The sequence below is a fragment of the Myodes glareolus genome, chromosome 21 (assembly GCF_982192425.1).
Source record: "Myodes glareolus chromosome 21, mMyoGla1.1, whole genome shotgun sequence".
In the NCBI taxonomy this organism is placed as follows: Eukaryota; Metazoa; Chordata; class Mammalia; order Rodentia; family Cricetidae; genus Myodes; species Myodes glareolus.
In genome coordinates this window covers 35,334,281-35,354,445 of record NC_142046.1, presented here as the reverse complement: position 1 = coordinate 35,354,445, position 20,165 = coordinate 35,334,281, and the positions used below count along the sequence as shown (strand labels likewise).

Here is a 20,165-nt window from a genome sequence, read left to right as displayed (position 1 = left end):
TTTGCTCCACCCCTACTTCCTGTCTGGCTTTCCCACCTATACTGTCTGCCTGGCCAATCAGTGTTTTATTAAAATGTGATTGACAGAATACAGACAGTTCTCCCACACCACAGACACATCAGTCTTACTTTGAATAATCGGTCAGATGACCTGGCACTGTCAACAAGCAGTCTGAACAAGTAGTTACCTTGTGCTTTTCTAACCATGTGGTAGTATGTTCATGGACTTTGTCATTCTGGGAAAGAATTGTACATTCTCTTTTGACCCACGCGAAGAAAATTTCAGATGACAAAAACCAGGAGCCATTTTAAAATGTGTCTGCATTTATCCCTTTACTTCAAGACCATAATTATCATTGTCACCCAGAGACTGGTTATCACTGTGCCGTATTAGTTCTGTTAGGAGAAGCTGCAGCTCACTTCCTTGGCATCTGTGTCTCCAGTCTGCCAACTCATCAGATTCTACTAGCAGGGTCTCATCCTGCAGTGATATAACAGGCAGTGGGTTTTAGAAAGTGGCCTCTCAATGGACATAAGAAAACTTAGCTTTCTGTAGCTAGAAGGGTGATTCTAGTGCCAGGGACTATCGGCGTGAAGGGGAATCACACAGAGTCTCCTGCAGTATGCATTTTACTGTTGTGTTCTATGGGATGATGTCAGCAGATATTGGGGAAAGAATGCTGCATCTGAAGATGTTTGAGAAGATGCTAATGCAAACACAGGTCATTGGATTTCTTTGTGCAAAAAACCCCATTTCACTAACATGCTCTTTGTAGCTCCAGTAGAATAGGGGATATCCCGTGCTTCTCGGTAATGTGTCTGTGGGTCTTTTTCCACAGAGCAGCCTGTGGGTTTAATGTTTCATGGAACACTTAAAAGGAAATACAATTCTGTTCCACTCTCCTCATTTTACAAGTGAGGCCACTGAGGCCAGGAAGAGGTGAACTGCCTTCCGAAAAGTCAGAGACCTTGGGCAATGATAGCATATCTATGTGTCTTAATCCAGGGAGACTCCAGAGCAATGGTTCTCAACCCGTGGGTCACAACCTTTGGGGAGGTCAAATGACACTTTCATAAGGGTCACCCAAGACCACTGGAAAATACAGATATTTACATTATAATTCATAGCAGCAGAATTGCAGTTATGAAGTAGCAATGAAGATAATTTTAGGGTTGGGGTCACCACAGTATGAGGAACTGTATTATAGGTCACAGCATTAGGAAGGTTGAGAACCACTGCTCTAATAGTAAATGCAATGTGTTAGTTACTGCATCTATTAGGGCTTCTGTTGCTGTGATAAAAACTCTATGACCAAAAGCAACTTGGGGAAGAAAGGGTTTATTTCATCTTAAAGTTAGTCCCCCTCATCCAGGGAAGTCAGGGCAGGAACTCAAGTCGGAAACCTGGGGAAATGAACTAAAGCAGAGGCCACCATGGAACCCTGCTTGCTGGATCATTCCTCTCTGAACCTGCTTTCTTCTAGCACCCAGAACCATCAACACAGGGCTAGTACTGCCCACAGTGAAATGGGCCTTCCACATCCGTTGTCAATCAAAAAAAAAACCTGTGGAGGCATTTTCTCAGTTGAGTTTCCCTCTTTCCAAATGACTCTCATTATGTCGAGTTGCCATAAACCGACCAACATACTGCCTGTTGTCCAGAAGAGAGAATACATGGGTTCCATGGGTAAGGTTTTTACAAGAGGGGTCAATAAACATTTTTGTTAAGGGCCAGGTAGTAACTAATTTAGGTTTGTTGAGGCTAGTGGGGTCCTTTCTAAAACAGTTCAGCTTTGCCTTTGAGTAGCCATGGTCATTATACATGTAAACCATAGGATCAGCTGGACTCTATTCAAACTTTGTAGAAACAAGAAGTAGACCTAATACAGTCGAAAGAAATTGCCACACTTTTCCTAGGTCAAGTTTTGTTATCTATTAGTGCAAGTCAAGTGGCCCTAAACTTGGCAACTTCAAACGGTGGCTAGTAGGTAGCATTTTATCTGATGACTGACTGATCTCTCAGCAGGATTTAGTAGAGAGACTTAGCCAATTCTTCCTTTCCACTTGGTCCAGTGGTGCGGGAGAATTCTCTGTATTCTGTCAATCATGTTTTAAATAAACGCTGATTGGCCAGGCAGGAGGTGTAAGCGGGAAAACTAGACAGGAAGTGGAAATGATGCAAGGAGAGCAGGAGAATTCTGGGGAGGAGGAAGTTGATTCTTCCCACTCCTGCCCAGATCACCAAAGCAACAGGATGTGAGCTGCCCCACTGGAAAAGGTACTGAGCCACATGGCTAACATAGATCAGAAAAATGGGTTAATCAAGATATGAGAGTTAGCCAGTAAGAAGCCTGACCTAACGGACCAATCAGCACTTATAACTTACAGAGATCTCTTGTGTGATTTTACTTTGGGACTAAACAGCTGGGGGAACAGGGCAGGACAAAAACCCCCAACAAGCAGGCCTCCTCATGTTACAGTCCAGGGCCTTTGTCATGAGCTCTTTTCTGTAGGGACATGGGTTTTCACATTGTACCTTTATGATAAAATACAGTCTCCCAAGGACTCATCTTAGCCCAACCCAGCATCTCTACAACATTCTGCTGATCAGAGTGCTGACAGCAGCTACCCAGATTCAAGGAGAGGGCTCAAAATGTTCCATCTCAGTACATGGAGGACCAAGGAACCTGTGGCCATTTAAAAATATGCTCTTGGCAGAAAACAATAACTGGGAGGATACAGAGAGGCAAACAGGAAAGAATCCCCAGGCACTGGGATGCAGGAGCCATTGAAGGTTCTTTATTGTATGGTTAGTCGGATTGTGTTTTCTTGGTGTGTGTCTACACACCATATTTTTTTTTTTTAATTTCAGTTGTCTTCTCCGGGTCTTAGTATCTTTTCGTTTTCAGAGAAGTGGAGAATAGTGCATTTTAAAAAACTTGTCCCAGTACTGTGGTAATAAGAGTTGCATAATGCTTGGCAAGAAAAGCAGATAGACAATCAGATGATAAATGAAATATAATCCTTTAATCCCACTTAGTTACAAGCTGTCTTGTGCCACCAAAAGCTGACCTCTGAGCTGCATAATGGCTTTTGATGTGTGTAAATTGACATTGACCACTTTCTGCAAGAACTGAGCTCATCCTTTACGGCAGAGGGCTTGCTTGCAAACCTCTAACATTCTGAGAAGGAGAGTGGGTCTCTTCTATCCTGCTCCATTCCCCACTGCTGAATGGGCTCCAAGTCATTCTGTCATGCATGCACGTTCTGAGGGGAATTTTCCACTGCCCAGTTCCAGCGATTTTTAAGTTATTGAGACTCTTCCGATTCACTCATCTATTTGACAGGTTCTCCTTATTGCCACATTCATTGTTATAAAACCCTGGGTGCCTGCCATTTAATTTTTAGCACTGCTTTTTCAAAGCAGAGTAATCTGTTCTACACCTTCCGTTCACGAAACAAGGCCTCCCAGGATCCAATTTCAGCATATACATTTCTAGAGATTTCAAGCAACCAACCTGGGCATAGCATGGTGGACAAGGCTCCTTCCCACCCATGCTATGATATAACAAGTACAATTGACATAAACTTAACAAAACCTCTGAGTGCCTTTTCTGTGGATAATCACATGGCCAGGTGTGGTTACCATCCTTGAAGAATAAGAATGGGCAGCGTGGAAAGACCCGGGGAGGAAAACCTGTTGGGGGTCCATCACTAATGTCATAAATAGGAGGTGAGCTGTAAACAATCAGTGTCCCTATACTTTTGCCTTTGTGTTGGCTCCACCTATTAGTGGCAAGAATGGTTGCCGTTTCTGCCTGTAACCTTAAGGTAGAGCTCCTTCCAGAGTCTGTCATTATTGATTGGCTTTCTTTATCCCCACAAGACCTCCTGGATGTATAAACAACAACAGATGCTTCAATGTAGTTTCCCATCAGTAGTTGAGCAGTGAGTTGAGGACTTAGGACTGCAGAGACTTCAACAGTACAGAGAATGCCATTTCAATGGGAAAGTAACGTTTACTGGCTGTATGTAATTAATATTATGGGTTGAGCCAGCCAGCTATGTTATTTTACTGAGTAGCATTTGCTGGTCATTCTTCTTAAATGGTGGCACCTTAAGTGGCTCTCTATACTACGGTTGCAAAGAAATGGAGGTGTATATCTCCCTAGTATTGACTGCTCCCTCTTAGAAATAGGAAAGATGCTACACACGAGGCTGTTATTTATGCACAACAAATAAATGAAAGCAAAATATAAGCCATGGGGTTTGCACACATATAACTTGTGCAGCTAAAACTCGGTAGTGAGTGAACCATCTTTTCTTTTTGATTTTGGTTTTGGCTGTTTTGAGACAAGGTTTCTCTGTGTAACAGCCCTAGATGTCCTGGAACTCACTCTTTAGACCAGTCTGGCCTTGAACTCACAGAGATCCGTCTGCCTCTGCCTCCTGAGTGCTGGGATTAAAGGTATGCGCCACCACTGCCAGGCTCAAGAGACTGGAAAGATGGTTTATCAGTTAAGAGCACTGGCTGCTCTTTTAGTGGACTGGGGTTTAACTCCCAGAACCCACATGGGAGCTCACAACCATCTGTAATTCCAGTTCCAGGGGATCTGATGGCCTCTCCTAATCTCTTTGCTCACCGAGTATGCACACATGCAGGCAAAAACACTCATGCACATAAAGTGAGAAATTAAATTTAATTTAAAATTAAAAGGAGGTAAAACTAACTGTATAATTAGTTTCTAAGGCTTTTAAGCTTTGCGTTAAAAATAGTAAGTTACGACTCCCTGGATAAATGTGTTGGACAAGATACACGAGGAGTTTGTGTTTTGTAGTCGTTAAGGAAAATTTACCAGTCATTCTCTGTATATTTTCCCTCCCGAAAGAACATAAACAAATGGAATTTACTCCATTATTCATATAGAATCTGAACACTATGGTTTCTTGTGTAAAAACCAGAGCGACCACTTCAGTTTGCTCCTTCTCTGGCTTCATCACAGTCTCTGAGTCAGGGAAACTCCTCAACAAGGGAGTTGTTGAAAACTCCTCAACAGTTTCCAGTCTCTCTTCAGCCTTGCTCTTTGCCAGGCTCTGGGTGTCTGTCAGGCCTGTTTCCACCATCCAGAAATCTCAGTGCTTCTGTTCTCGGTATTTCTGAAAATGCATATCCAGAAAACGGCTCCCCACACCTCCTGTTCCGCTTCGGCTCCTCTGCTCACCCAGTGGTCGCTTTCTTTAGCAGCTGCATGGATCCCACATGCCTCGGCGGCAGAAAGAGCTCCGTCCTGGGATGCCAGAGGTGTTCGGCGTGGTAGCTCTCTGGACCTGCTCTGTTCCCTATGACCACGGGCTGTCACCGCAGGCTTGATAGCAGAGGGGCAAACTGTTAACTGCCTGCCTTGGACTTCGCTGATTAAACAGCTTTCCAGGCTTAGGGCTTTCTGCATTGCCCGGGAAGCAGCTGATTAGACATGCCTTTCATATTCATTTTAAAATGTAGCCTTAAAAAGTCTGGTTTGCAGAATTCATTGAGTTGCTTCGCTTTGAATTTCTCTTTGAGTTTGCTGCATACTTTATAAAAAAAAAATCCCCTTCCTGCTGTCTTTTGAGTAAGTTGCTCTATTCAGCTATGTTATTTCCTAAACAGAAAAAAAAAAATTGTCAAGACACATAGTCTGTGAGATTCTTCCCGGTTGGAAGCAAGTACTCAGATCGGCGTCATTCAGAAGGTGAAATTTGCTTTTGTTGTGCTTTTGAAAGCCTAGGAGCATTTCAAACGATTTAGACCATATAGCCACCGTTTAGCAAGAATTGATCAGGCTTGAGCAAACAGCCCTGTGCTGATGTGTGCATACTCTACCCATTGGCAAAGGGACGTGCTTTATTAAAATTCCTTGTAATTAGCAGTGTGCTGATTGTGCTTTCCATAGTGACAGTGTAGTGGGGGACAGTCAAGTCCACGGACACCTCACTCAACACCTTGCAGTCCGGCTTTGAGCTTTGCTTTTTTAATTATTTTATTTTATTTTTCAAATATTAATTGTACAGATTATTGCTTCACTCCATTTGTCAATAAGCTGTACATTGCGCACATTCACCTGCTCTTCTGCAACATGGGACCACCTCTATTCTCCCGTCACCCTTCCCTCCCTCTCAGTTTGTCTCTATTCTCCCAAATCTTTCCCGACCCCTGCCTTTCCCGTCTATTCAGCAGCTCTCTATGAGGCTGACTTCTTGACTTCCCTACATAAATGAGAAGTTGTGTCTTGCTCATCTACATTCTCTTACTCAACACACCTCTACCATCCCATCTTCCCCATACCCACATAGTATTCTATTGTGTAACTTACTGCATTTTCTTTACCCATATATTTATTATAAGGCACCTAGGGTGATTCTATATTTTGGTTATTATGAATAGTCCTGCAGTCATCTTGGGGGTGCAAGTCCCTTCTAGATATAACTACTTCATCTCAGACCATGTGGTACTTCTACTTTTATGAGGAGGCTCCCTGGTCGTTTCCGTAATGACTGTACTACTGTCCATTCTTACCAGGAGTATGTAAGAGTTTCCATTATTTCTTATGTTTTTATAATAACTATTCTAACCGGAGTGAGATGGTCTGTTAACTGTGGTTATTTTTGTTGTGTTGCTAAGAATCAAACCCAAGCCTCGGACATCCTAGGCAAATGCTTTAGTGCAGAGCCATGTCTTGAGCCCTCGTTCTGTCTGTTTGCTTATAGACAAAGTTTCATTCTGCAACCTAAGCTGACCTGGGATTTGCCTGGCTGAACTCGAACTTGTGATTCTTCTGCCTTAGCTTTGCGTGTGCTTGAGCCAACATACCACACTCGTTGTAGTTAGATTTGCATTTCTCCTATAATTAGTGAAAGTGAGCTTTTGTCATGTGCTTGTTGGCCATTTGTATGTTTCATTTTAAGAAGTATCCATATAGTTCTTTAGCCTGTCTTAAAATAAGATTGCTTGGTTTTTTGATGTTCGTCCTTTTTGGTTCCTTCTGCATTCTGAATGTCGGTGTGCCATCAGCAGGCTCCTTCCCTCAACAACAGGTCGTCTTTCCATCCTGTCGTCTGCTTTGCTGTGCTGGCATTCCTCACTTTCATGTGAACTCACTTTGTTTATTTCAACTTGCGTTGCCTGTGTATTTAGATTACGATCTAATTTCTTTTCTTGCTTACACTAATGACTTAAAGAATTTCCCTTGTTTTCATATAGTCATTTCATGGTTTCAGGCTTAAGAGTTCGATTTTTTTTTCCATTTTGGATTAGGTTTCTTGTGTGGTGAGAGAAAAGAATCCAGCTTTATTCTTTGTATAAACATGTCCAATTTTGTCAACTCTTTATGGAAGAGACTACTTTTTTTCCACTATTACATTCCTATCACCTATTTGTATTGAGTTGTAGCTCAAGATTACTCAACAGCATTTGACTAATGTGGGTAGCCCTGAGTTCTGGGCATAGCAACACACAGACACGGCGGGGGGGGGGGGGGGGCGGGGAGAGGGAGAGAGAAAGAGAGACAAAGTGACAGAGGGAGCTACACACAATGTTAGGATCGTTCCAATCTAAGAACGGACCTTTAATGTCTTGGTGGGAATAAACAATCCCATACTAATGATTGAGACCTATGTAATCAAATTTGACAGTGGGTATCAGCAACGATAGGATGAACAGGTTCTAAGTCACACCGCTTAGAATGAATCAACGGAGCTGGGCAGAGCGGAGAGGGGCCCTTCGGTGAGCACAGCCCACTCTCCTCTTCCCAGGTCTGTCCTTATAGTCAGCCTGGGGTGCTTTGGGGCTGTAGTCGTTCTTATTCTATTCAAGTTGGCACTGCAGAAACAGTTTGTATCAGAGCATCGAGGATGGGTGTCAGGTCTCATCTTGTGACTTGCTGAACTCTGTGCTAACCATGGGTGGAGAGGTTTTTGAAGGCAAGAGAGAGTTCTTTGGTTTACTTGGTGGGAAGTGACATTTTCAGAGAGGGTTTCTGGCAACCAAAGCTTTAGGTACTAGGTGTTCTGTATTTTGTGACCCCCAGGGTCTTCTTTACCTGTTTTATTTTATCCGTCATTTCCTCTTCCCAATAAGTTCAGCAAGTCTTTCTAGACCTCTTTGTAAGTAGAGAATGTTAAGCCACAGCCCCAGGCTTTATTGTCTTGATCTCTGCATAGTTCTGAATTAGTCTATGTGTAACATGGATTATTAAGGATTTGGGTACTTCAAGCCCTGCCTCTCCAACCAGATGGTACATAGGACTCTCAAGCACAGGGTAAGGTCAGACTTCTTTGCCACTGAATGCCCATACATCCTGGAACAAAATAAATGCTGAGTAAATATTGTATGAATTAATGAAATATGCATTGAAAATCATATTGATAAGTGTTCTTGGTGAGCATTTTTCTGTGTAAGTTGACCTGGTTAAGTCTTTTCAAACAAGGCAGTGTGGACTGAAGTCACTAGTTTTCCAAGTCCCATGCTAAGGGTCTTCAAATTCCTTTCCAGTTAGGCACAAACTTGTCTGCAAAGGTTGATTCAGTGAGCATTTAATAGTAGACTGGGGGAATCTGATCAGTGGAAGAGTATGTGTTTAGCTTTCCTGAGTTCATGGGTTCAACCCTCAGCATCAAAACTAAATAGTAAACACTTGGGATGAGATAGTTCACATAGTAATGACAGCTTCAAGCATCCTTTGCTCTAAACGCTGAGGAGAATGCTTCAGCTGGGACACTACCAACTCCATGTTTTCTTGTTACCACAGCAATGTCAATGCTGGTGGCAGTAACTATGCATTTGGCTTACTACTGGAAGTTCTTATTTTGGTAAAATGAGTTCATAAAAGCAGGGGGAATGTGGTGAAGGTGGTCTGAGACGGCTAGCTCCTCACCCTCGCTTCTGCAGGATGTGCCAGCTTGTCACTCTAGGATGGCTTTCTCTTGGTGAGGCACCAAGGCCCTCTGCCTTTCTCACCGAGGAGCCTATGCATTGGGTATACCCTCAGTTTATTCCCAATCACTCTGCCATAACAGAAGAACCATTCCACCCTTTGAGGGATCAAAAACTGCTCCCCATTTTTAGGTAAATGTTGAGCAAAGTTCTTACGGACACAAACATGGACATCAGCTGCTGCTTGTGTGGATCTTCCTTCCCCAGTTAAACTATCTTCTTCTCAACCATTTCACAAAGCAATCAGATGGCAGCAGCCATCGTGGTTGTATGTTCTCTAATATCCATCCCAAGCTTTCTCTCCTTATTGTTTTATCATGAGACAGATAAACTAATTTTCATGAGCATTCTGGAAATAAACTGTGTACTCGTTATTACCTTCAACACAGTTACCGTAATATTTATTTCGAGGACATGCTCGTGGCTCCAGTCACTTTTAGAACTCTTTTTTCAGTGTCATCATTAATTTGTTTCTTTTGTGTTTTGAAATTGGTGGAATTCAGCTGTATAGGAATATATGGACAAAAATGTGAATATGTGTGTGTTTTCTCATTATTCAGTACTGGCATGTTTGCCTCATTTTTTTCTTCTTAAATCAGGAAATGTTTGTCTCAGGGTTTCTATTGCCGTGAAGAGACCCCATGACCATAGCAACTCTTACAAGAAAAACGTTCATTTGGGTTTTCTTGCTTACAGTATCAGAGGTTCCGTCCATTATCATCACCGAGGGGAGCATAGTGCTGTGCAGGCAGACATGGTACTGGCTACATCTTGATGATATGCAGGCCATAGGAAGCCGACTGAGACACTTGGCGGTATCTTGAGCATAGGAAACCTCAAAGCCTGTCCCCACAGTGACACACTTCCTCCAATAAGACCATGCCCATTTCAACAAAGCCACACCTCCTAATAGTACCATTCCCTGTGAGATTTGGGGGGGTGGGGCAATTGCATTCAAATGACCACAAGATCCAAATATTTAATAGTTGCTATTCTACGTAAGGAATGGTACTTCTGCCTTCAGCGGGGTTTTCAGTAAAACCTACAGTGGGAATATGATGGATTTTCTTGTCATCTGCAGGAAATGTTTGATGTTATATTAGATGAGAACCAGCTTGAGGATGCCTGCGAGCATCTGGGCGAGTACTTGGAGGCGTACTGGCGTGCCACCCACACAAGCAGTAGCACCCCCATGACCCCATTGCTGGGGAGGAATGTGGGCTCCACAGCCCTTTCGCCATATCCCACAGCAATCTCTGGATTACAGGTACTGCATTTTTTGTTGGGTTGGTTGGTTTATAACTTTTGCCACTTTATTTTTAGCATCAAATATATAATTAATTAAGATGAAGACTTTGATTGTTCTTAATCTGAAGAAGCATGAGAAAAAGACATAATATTTTTGTTTGTTCCTTTGTTTGTTTTTAGAGACAGGGTTTCTCTGTAGCTTTGGAGCCAGTCCTGGAACTAGCTCTTGTAGACCAGGCTGGCCTCGAAATCAGAGAGATCCGCCTGCCTCTCGAGTGCTGGGATTAAAGGCATGTACCATTACTGCCTGGCAAGGACATAGGATTTTTTTAAAAAACAATGGATACTGGAAAGATGGGTCAGCAGCTAAGAATGTTTTCTCTTCTCGCAGAGGACCCTAGTTCAGTTCCCAGCACTGATATAGTAGCTCACAACCATCTGTAATTCCAGTTCCAGGGGATCTGACCTCCATGGGCACCTGGCACATATGCGGTGCCCAGACATGCATGCAGGCTAAATGTTTATACTTATAAAATAAATAGACCTTAAAATTTGCTTTAATTAAAGAAGTCTAGCTCTTATGCTGGTACTTACCTAACACTGACAAAACTTGCCCTCTCTCCACAAGTTTCCCGTTCTGGAAAATGTTGCTATGAATTGATCATGTGTTTTACTGAGATCAGTTCATCTCTAGTAGACTTAATGTCTAGTCAGCATAATTGTTCACAACTTCTGCATGGCACCACAGACAGCTAAGCAAGATTCTTCAGGGCAGACAGGCCTTTTAGCTGCCCTTAACTATTCTTGTCCCACAGACTGCTGACCCTGCCTCCCCCACCACCTTGTACAAACAGAGTGAGTGAGCAAATTTGGAGATGGTGACAGATCCTCATTCTCCAGGAGGATCTAGGGGCCTGCCTTGGTCAGTGTAGGGAATCGGGGGCAGGGAGGGGGAGCACAAAGAAGGTCGGAGCTCGCTTCTTCTGCTGCTCTGAGGCTTCAGTCAGAACTAGATGTTGCATGCCAGAGAAACTGTGATATAAAATGAGTCCTGCCTTTCTGCATTAATTATTATTTACCATTTATCAAAGAGCTGGAATGGATCCAGACCCCAAGCTGAGGAACATGCAGTCAAATGAGCCTCTTGGCGACATGACTGGTTTTGTTTTAATGGGTTATAATGATAGTCATAATTGAAGATTTTGTAGAGTTAACTCTAAGCTAAATGGCACTCTCTGAAATGCTATTATAACTACATTACTCTGCTGCAGACAGCGCCTCTGTAAGCAGGAAAGCTGCCATACAAATGCATTTCTTTTAAGCCTAGAAATGATATGGAAAATGGATGATGGTAATGTTCAGAGTGTCTGCATGCACCAGCACGATTTCTTGCCTTGTTTTCCTTCCCGTGTGCCTGTCTGACTGCAACATTCCCATTGGCTTTGGCTGGCTCTGGATGACAATAAAGGGAATAGATGTATGACCCAGAAAACTCTGTAGTATTGGGGGATCTAATGCTCCACTTTGTGTATAACACATAACCCTGCAACTGTCCACCTGCAGCAGCTCTCCCTGCGGCATTATTGAGTTAATGTGGTGCTCTTTATCCTGTGGACTACTTCTCCAAGTAAACGCAGGTGTTTGATGGCATGACCTCTGACCCACTGAATAAGTTCCCTTCTGTATGAAGCTGATGTACCTGGACCCTTGTTTACATCAGGTTTCTGCTCTAAAATCTATGTGACTTACCTAAGCTGGTAGACACAAACAGACAGGTATTCCTAATATAAGAGAAAAAAAGTCAGATAACATATTCTGGACCATCAAATAACTCCCTTAAGATGTTAATTTCGGTTAACAATATTCAAAGAATTTGGTTTATATCTGAAGATTATTTTTGCAGAACTCAGTTAAGAAAGCAAGAGTGTATAAAGGCCTGAATTAGCTGGCCCCACAATGCTGTGTATTCCTTTGGAAAAAAATTTTGCTGAAAGTTTCACATCCATGTCAGATCCAGAAACAAGTGCACTATTTAATGGGTAGTACAGATAGTAATTTTTTTTAGGCTATAAGGGTCATCAATCTAGAGCTAAGTGTAAAGTGTGTGACTTTTTAAGAAGAAAGAAGACTTTTATAAATTCATGAAAGAAATCAAATAATAGATCTTATCTAAATTTTATTCCCCAGTAATAAAATAATACTCTTTTTTTTTGCAATGGAAGGAGAGAATGATTAAGTATTAAGCCTATGTGAGTAGATTAAGTTCTATTTAAGAGTCAACTTTCAGTTCTGTGTCTCAACAGGAAGTATAGTCCTGCAGCATCATATACTAACATTCGTAAACTATCAGTAATAAAGCGGCTATAGATGGTGCGTCCCAAAGAAGACCAGGTGCTCCAAGCGGATATTTGTATATCAAAATGCTTTATTAGGTCAGATGTTTAGTATCCGTTTTACAGCTCCTGTTATTGCACATGAATGAACACGTTTAGGTGAACGAAGTGTCCCTGATCTAACCAGTGAACTGTCTGATATTTGTAGAGTCAGCGAATGAGGCCCAGCAACCATTCGACGGAGAATTCTCCCATAGAGAGACGAAGCCTAATGACCTCTGATGAAAACTACCACAACGAGAGGGCGCGTAAGAGCAGGAACCGCTTGTCCTCCAGCTCCCAGCACAGCCGGGATCACTACCCTCTGGTGGAAGAAGATTACCCCGACGCGTACCAGGACCCTTACAAGCCCCATAGGAACCGAGGCTCCCCGGGGGGATACAGCCATGACTCCCGACACAGGCTTTGAGGCTGCCGAAACAGACAAACAAAACTACTCATCTGTTGACAATTTGCCATAGCACTGCTAGGATAAATCAATCATCTTAATTTGGCAAAGCCCAGCACGGTGCCTGCTGCGCGGTGGGCTGCTGTCATTTGATCCAAGGGGCAAGAATTAAATAGAAACACATTATGCCCTTGAGTCTAGATGGGTATTCGATGCCCAGTCATCTAGGTATTTTTAAGTGCTACATTTACATGATAACAGTACCTTTTGTTTTCTTCATAGATTTTAGACACATCAATTTGTAATTTAGGGTACTTATCAAGGCACATATAAAACAATTTCCCGTGTAGGAAATTCCAAATGACCAGTTCCAGTTGGAACCAATTTATAAACCAATTCCTGTTGGAATTTGGGAGAATTGACTGGAAAGTCTACTTGAGCATGTTGAAATCAATTGAAAAATCAGAAAAAAAAAACCCAATAAGAAAATCAAGATACTAATAGAAACCCAAAACCAGCTGTGGTATTTATTTGCTGAAAGCTAAATTTCTACTTCAAGTTGGAAAGTGTAAACATTTTAATAATATGTTAATGTTGCCAGAATGGCTTTTCAAACTTACCAAATGTATTAATAGTGCCAAAAAATCTCAGAAATCTTAATGCAGAAATTATGTAATCGCCTCAGATTTTAATATTTTTATTTTTCCTGATACAGCTGTTGTAGTCAAAGTTATTTTGCTTTCTGTTCAGTCAGTACTGTTAGCCAGTTCGAAGCTGACAAAAATAAGGGGGAAAGGAGTTTATTGGCAATGAGAATAATAAAGAGAAACCCAAGCATGGCTAGGTATAGGACATGGGAAATGAGGTGCTGTTTCTTCTATAATCGTTCTGTGTACAACTGCACACATCTGGAGATCTGAAGTCAGATAGCAGAGATGTGGCCAGGCCTTCCTGGGACAAAGGCAGTGGGCTCCAGATGGGAAATGATCTGTGCCACTACACCTGACCCTGGCACAGGAATTCTGCCAGCGACTTCACTCAGTCTCTGTCTTTGACTATAAATGATGTTTTAGCAATACACCACAGTTTTTAAATCAAACTAACAACTTTTTTGTTTGTTTGTTTTTCATGGACATATTCAAATTTGGTACTGAAAGTTACGTTTTCGCAAGAAAAACTAACTGGGAAAAGTTAAAACACTGAATTAAAACCTTGCAGGAAAAAAAAAACCCTGACAGACTCAGAATATATTTGTTCACTAAAAGTAAGGCGTTTTTAATGCGGGGCCTTAGAGAATCTGGGGACTGCTGTGTTTCATTGCTAGTGAACAGCCCTTAGATTTCCAATGAGTGTATGTTTGGAATTGGAGACCCATATCCTAAAGATTAAAGAAGACTTTAATCCAAGAAATTATTGAAATTGACTCTTTTATACAAGAAACAAATGTCTTTATGAAAGGACTTGTTTCTAAAATGACACAATGCATGTGTTTTCTAAAATCCCAACTGAAGATAGACATAAAGTCCTCTTTCTACTAATAAATGCCTTGAAGTCAATTTTTTGAAAACAAGTACAATTAACTTTATATTGTTATTTTTCTCCAAAATTTCAAGACCTAGGCCCTCAAAGCTATGTTATCAGTTCATTAATTTTCCTGATTGAGAGAAAAAGTTTCATATTCTTGATCAGTTATTCATATCCTTAGTCCCATTGACCTCATGTGCCCTCCCCTTGTCTTGACTGTGTGTGCACCCCGTTATGTACCTGCTTACCTGATAATGAGGCTGCCTGAGATTTTGTAAGTAATCTCACACATTTGATACATTTGAACATGGCCTCAGTAAAGTGGACAAGCCGACATCTGATACTGGCTTGTCATCTCTTTTGTCATCTAGCGAGGCTTCCAGAATTTTCTGTTAAGACATTTAAGAGAGCTGTATTCACTGGGCTCTTATTAAGCATATAATCTTCCATTACTGAATACTTTGTTAGAGCACAGAAGAGCAATCTCCAGCAAACAAACTCTATTTATTACATGTATAGCACATATTTGCATGAGAGAGAAAACATTAGCCAAACATTTTCCTGTATGCTTTACTGGTTTCTTGTTTGTGCGCATTAAAGCATTCAATTGCAGAGAGTACACTCGGGTGTATAAATTTAGAATAGACTGCTGTTCAGCTTTTTCTGCAGTAGCATTAGCAATCTGGTCATTTAACTACTTTAAGATATTTATATTTTATGGCAGGTAGCTGTAACAGCATTTACATATATCTCCTAGTCAACAAAGGTACCATTTTTTTCAACTTTGAAAAGTCACTTGTTTTTCAAACCTCTCCAGGCTTTCTTTTTCCCCGTTTTGCTCTTCCCTGTCATGCTGAAAGAGGGAGGCCCATTTAATCTGTACACAAAACCCATCCATCATTCACCATCAAAAGTGTGTACCTATTTTGCTTTGCAGTCTTATCCAAAAGCTAATAACATTGAAAAGGGTAAAATGTATATTTTTGATGGATGTATTTACTATTTCATTTTAATTCAGCATATCTTTCATCTTCCTCCTATAAGTTTCTCTCCTCCAAAAGAAGAAGAGATCTGACTACTTTCCTTTTAAATGCTCAGAGTTGCTTGTGTAAATGACAGAAATCCAGATATGTACCGAATAAAAAGTTTTACTTTTGTGCAATATACCAAGAACCTCTAACAAACTCCACAATTACTTTGTTTGAATTCATTTCACTCAAAATGGCAAATTATGACAAGCAAGAGAACTATTTCTGCATCATTGGAGGCTGTTTTGACTTACAGAATAAATCATGTTAGAATTCTGTGGTTTCTTATCATCAGTAATACTGCAGCCTCGTCCAACTCTGTGGACATGTAGCCCTGGGAAAGGAAAAGATGCAATTTGTAGGTCCTTGTGTTTATTCCCAAGGCTACAATGTTACTCCAATATCACAATCAACACTGTTACCTTGTCTATGCTAACACTTAAAACAAAGCCTAGTGGTGTTTATAAATGACTGATGATTTGCTCTCATCTTTATATCGCTCTAATGGGGAGATTTGGATTGCTAGCAATTAGAGGCATGGTTTTCCTAAAAAGAGTCTGAATGGTGTGACTATTCAAATCGTTGCATTTCATCCTTAATGGAATGAGTTTTAAAGTCTGAAACAAATTGAGACAACAAGTAGTTCTACTTTAAATAGTGTGTTATTTACTCCAATTTATTATTGTTATTTGCAAAAATGTATTTTTAGAATGTTAACCTCTTCATACCTGCATACTTGAACTTGTCTTTTGTGTGGGGGCCTTAAATTTCATAATAGAAGAATGGGGAAAGCAAAAGGGGAATGAAGATAAGGAAACTGGCAAAAGAAGCTTACCATCTTCAGCTCTTTAAATGAGCAAGATATGGAGACAGTATGTCAGTTAAGAATGTTCTAGGCAACCTTAATTTGCAAGCTAGTATATTTTCTTATATAATTTTATTTTGCTATTTGCTAAAAACATAAGAACACAATACCAACATACAAACTGCCCTCTCTAATGATATGTGTACTACCTCTTCTCTAGAGAAACAGTCTGCCTGTAAAGGGAAACGTCCTGGTCATAGAGCGCTTGTTCTGACAGCTTTGCCGCAGTTAATGCTTAAAGGTGTTGAGATACAGCTGCCCTTTAGATTTTCCATGGTTTTCAAATGCTTTCACCATGATTTCCTTTCCATGTTTAGTAAGGTTTTCTTGGAATTGATTTATGACTTATCATGAAGTGAGTTTAATTTAAGAAGAAGCCATCCTAGGAAACAAAGCAAACTGAAAGGAACTACCTCTGTGTGCAAAGTGTGTCCTGTAGGTCCAAGGAAGAGAACTCCAGAGACCTGCTGTTTAAAGGCGGAGCTGGTTGATCCTCGCCTTGTGTGGGCACCAAGGGTGTGTTGTAGCCACTTACTGGGTGTGGATCTGCACTGTCTAGAACTCTCATGTAATAGGAACAAAGGTCTTATCAATGTTTCAAATAAATGCTTCTGTAACCCTTATTCCTTTATATTTGCCTTTGTCTTTCGTGACAGTGTTACACTTTTTAATTATAGAAAACTCATCCTTGAATAACCACGAGTGAAAACTTTACAGGAAATTATGTAACAAAATCTGTTTTATTAATCCCTTATTTCTTTAAACATTGTCAACACTGTAACTGTTAACTAGGTTAACTACTTCAGCTGTGTCTATGTGGCATCCACTAGTCCTTCTCTTTGCAATGATAATGATGATTAAACCAATCAATGTAAAAGCTGTTAGATGGACATAAAGAATAACTTCTTGTTGAGTTAAGAAATCTACTTAATCAAATAGCAAAACTAGCTCATTTGGGCAGATAGCCACAGCATTCAGAAATAAATCTTCAAGATTTCTTCTTGTGTTAAAAGAGCCTTTCTCCAATGAAATGCATCCTCTGATAGCATTTTTTTTTATCTACTTGTAGGTAATTTAATACCAAATGCTGCATGTTATGAAAGTATATTATGAGGCGATTAGAAAGTATCTCATCAGATAATCTTAATTAAGGGCTGTGGCTCCCACTTGCCATAAATACATATAAATAAGAGGGAAAAGTGCTGAGCTTTGGGGAGTTATAATTTTCCATATAATTTTTTGGTGGATGTAAAATGTTCACACAGAGAGGGAAGAAAATGTCACCAATGAATTCAAAATAGTTTAAGGGATCCTTGCTTGAAAGTTGTAAAGAGTTAAAATGGGAACTGGGAGCTGACAGTAACAGGCCTCTAGCTTTTCGAGCATTCTGAGTTATATTTTGAACACTTCAATCTCCCAAAAAATGGCTGTATCTATATTTATGCAGGGGCCTTTCTTGCCCTACTCGCATGCCACTTCACACACTTCACCGAGATCAGTGTGAATTCCGTATGCACAGGGATATTACCGACGCGGGGTCATTAACGCTATATCGTTGCATACTATTTTTTATATGCCTTACAATATTTTCTGGGATGTTATTAAAATGAAAGCATTTTATTGCCAAAATAAACTTATGTTGTTACTTCTGCATTAGCAGTAGAAAAATAATGTAGCAAAAATATATATTGTACAGTACAAAATTATAATATATATATATTTTGCCAATAAATGAAAATAGATTGAGGAGAAAGAAGCACATTTGTTATAGCACAAACTTACAACAAAACCCACTGTTAAATTTGGCAGTCCTCTTTTTAGAAGTATGTAGATTTGGTTCTGTGTTTTAGCATATTTATTTTATCTCTCATCTTTGTAACTTTGCTGCTTGGTGTTTGCCAGCAATTTATTTCATAGCCTCCAATCTGTGAGTGTAACTTACTTATTTTTTCCTCACATAAAACATACAAATTTTATTTTGTGTTAAGACTCATACTATATTACTATACTTTCTGTTCTTGTTTCTCCTCCTTTGGTAACAAATGGCACACAGTTGAGCTCACGGGCTCCTCTGGGCTTTGGATGTTTGAAAGTTTATGTTTTTCCCAGCCTCAAGTTAGAGATCAGTAAAATGTCCCCATGGAAAAATAGTAAGTAGGGATTCTTTGTTTTGTTTTGTACTTGATATTATTTGAAGCATAAGTTAACGCCATTAGCTGTATTTTTAAGAGGTGGGAGGGAATAAAAATAACATTGTTAATAGGAAACACACTAAAAATAATTATGGTAAAATGATATAAAAAGATTCCCCCTATTCTGAGGGCTGTTGATAATCCCAGGCTATTCCTATGTCTCTGCTGATGTGGTGGGGAAAATGCCTTTGTCAAATAACTTTCCTTTTATTTTGGTTATTTATTTTAATAATTTGTCCCTTTCATTTTTGTTATATAGGTATGCATAGCGTTCTGCAAGGCATGCTGGGTAAAATTCACTATGCAAATGTATATGTGCTGCATGCTTTGTTCCTCTGCTTTAGTGGCTTCAAATAAAAACATGTGGTGTTATTTTTGTGAACAAAGACATTTAACAAAGAAAATGCAGAGTGCATGCATACAGTATCCTAATTTCTATGGATTTGTTTTATGGAATTTAAATGTGTACAAAAAACTGCATTCATTTTTTTTCTTTTATATAATAAATTAAAAAAAAAACACTGAAACCAGCATTCTACCTCTCATTTATATTCTGGAAATGTACGGAGGAAATGCCAGACATCACAAAGAATATTCCTGTAGCTTTTAATGGAAAATAAATCTATACATTTACTCTGTAAAGAAAAAAAAGATTCAATGAAGTGACTATTTCCTGATTATTCTGTTAGATTCTGAGTTATCACAAAAGAATGTTGTAGTGGAGAGGATGTACAAATTGCACACACGTGTGGAATATACCAGAAAAAAAAATGTGTGAAGTAAGGCTGGATACAGAAAATATACTAGGTAACCCTTAATTTCTCAAGACACCATTAAATGGTTAGTGTGGCAATTGCCAGAAGTTTCCAGAATGACAGCTCTGGACTTCTGTGATTGGGGTAGACATTGTGACTGGACACACGCACATACCCCGGTGTCTGTTGCCTGTGTTCTATTATCAGGATTGGAATTTGATTTTCATCCCACTGTGGTGGACAAGAAGCTCAAAGGAAATATGCAAGACGTTAGTAGAATGAGAATCGCGCAGTGATGTATTATTGCCAAGTTAGTCCACAAAGTTTAGCACATTTAATTCATGTGAGCTCCCTGAAAAAGCAGGCAGAGTACAGATTAACAGACCCAGCTACAGTTAAGAAAACCAAAGGCTCCATGTCACTTGCTTCTCAGAAGTATTTAAACACGCGCGCGCTCACACCCACCCACCCCAAACATCCTCCAGCTAAGTAATAAAACAAAGCACACAAAGCGGCGTGCAAATACAAGGTGTTGGCTGTGTGAATAATTTTGTTATTGGAGGGGTCTTACCTAAGACCACCCCAACAGTCAATCGACAATCTGAAACTCCCAACTGGGAAACGACAGTTCCTTGCTGTTGCGTTAACATGGTGTATGCTTGAAACTACCTCGCTTGTCTTTAGCACGCTTCCACTGGGCTGTAGGGAGAAATCTCATCTTTTCACATAACTCGTGCTCGTCAGCATGGTGAGTTCACTGTGGACTCTAACCACTGCCTTCCAGCAATAACTAACTACGAGT

The 20,165-nt window shown here is 40.4% G+C and overlaps 1 protein-coding gene across 6 annotated transcripts in view; it reads left to right on the top strand.

Annotated features, from left to right (window-relative positions):
- Nucleotides 1–19,135, top strand: part of Cacnb4 (calcium voltage-gated channel auxiliary subunit beta 4) — a 265,879-nt gene extending 246,744 nt beyond the window's left edge. For all 6 annotated transcript variants that reach the window (XM_085681129.2, XM_048425900.3, XM_048425901.3 and 3 more), the window contains 2 exons: nucleotides 10,052–10,237; nucleotides 12,760–19,135. In XM_085681129.2, coding sequence (XP_085537255.1) covers nucleotides 10,052–10,237; nucleotides 12,760–13,020 — 447 coding nt within the window. In that variant the 3' untranslated portion in view covers nucleotides 13,021–19,135. The remainder of the gene's footprint in view (nucleotides 1–10,051; nucleotides 10,238–12,759) is intronic.
- Nucleotides 19,136–20,165: the final 1,030 nt, after the last annotated feature.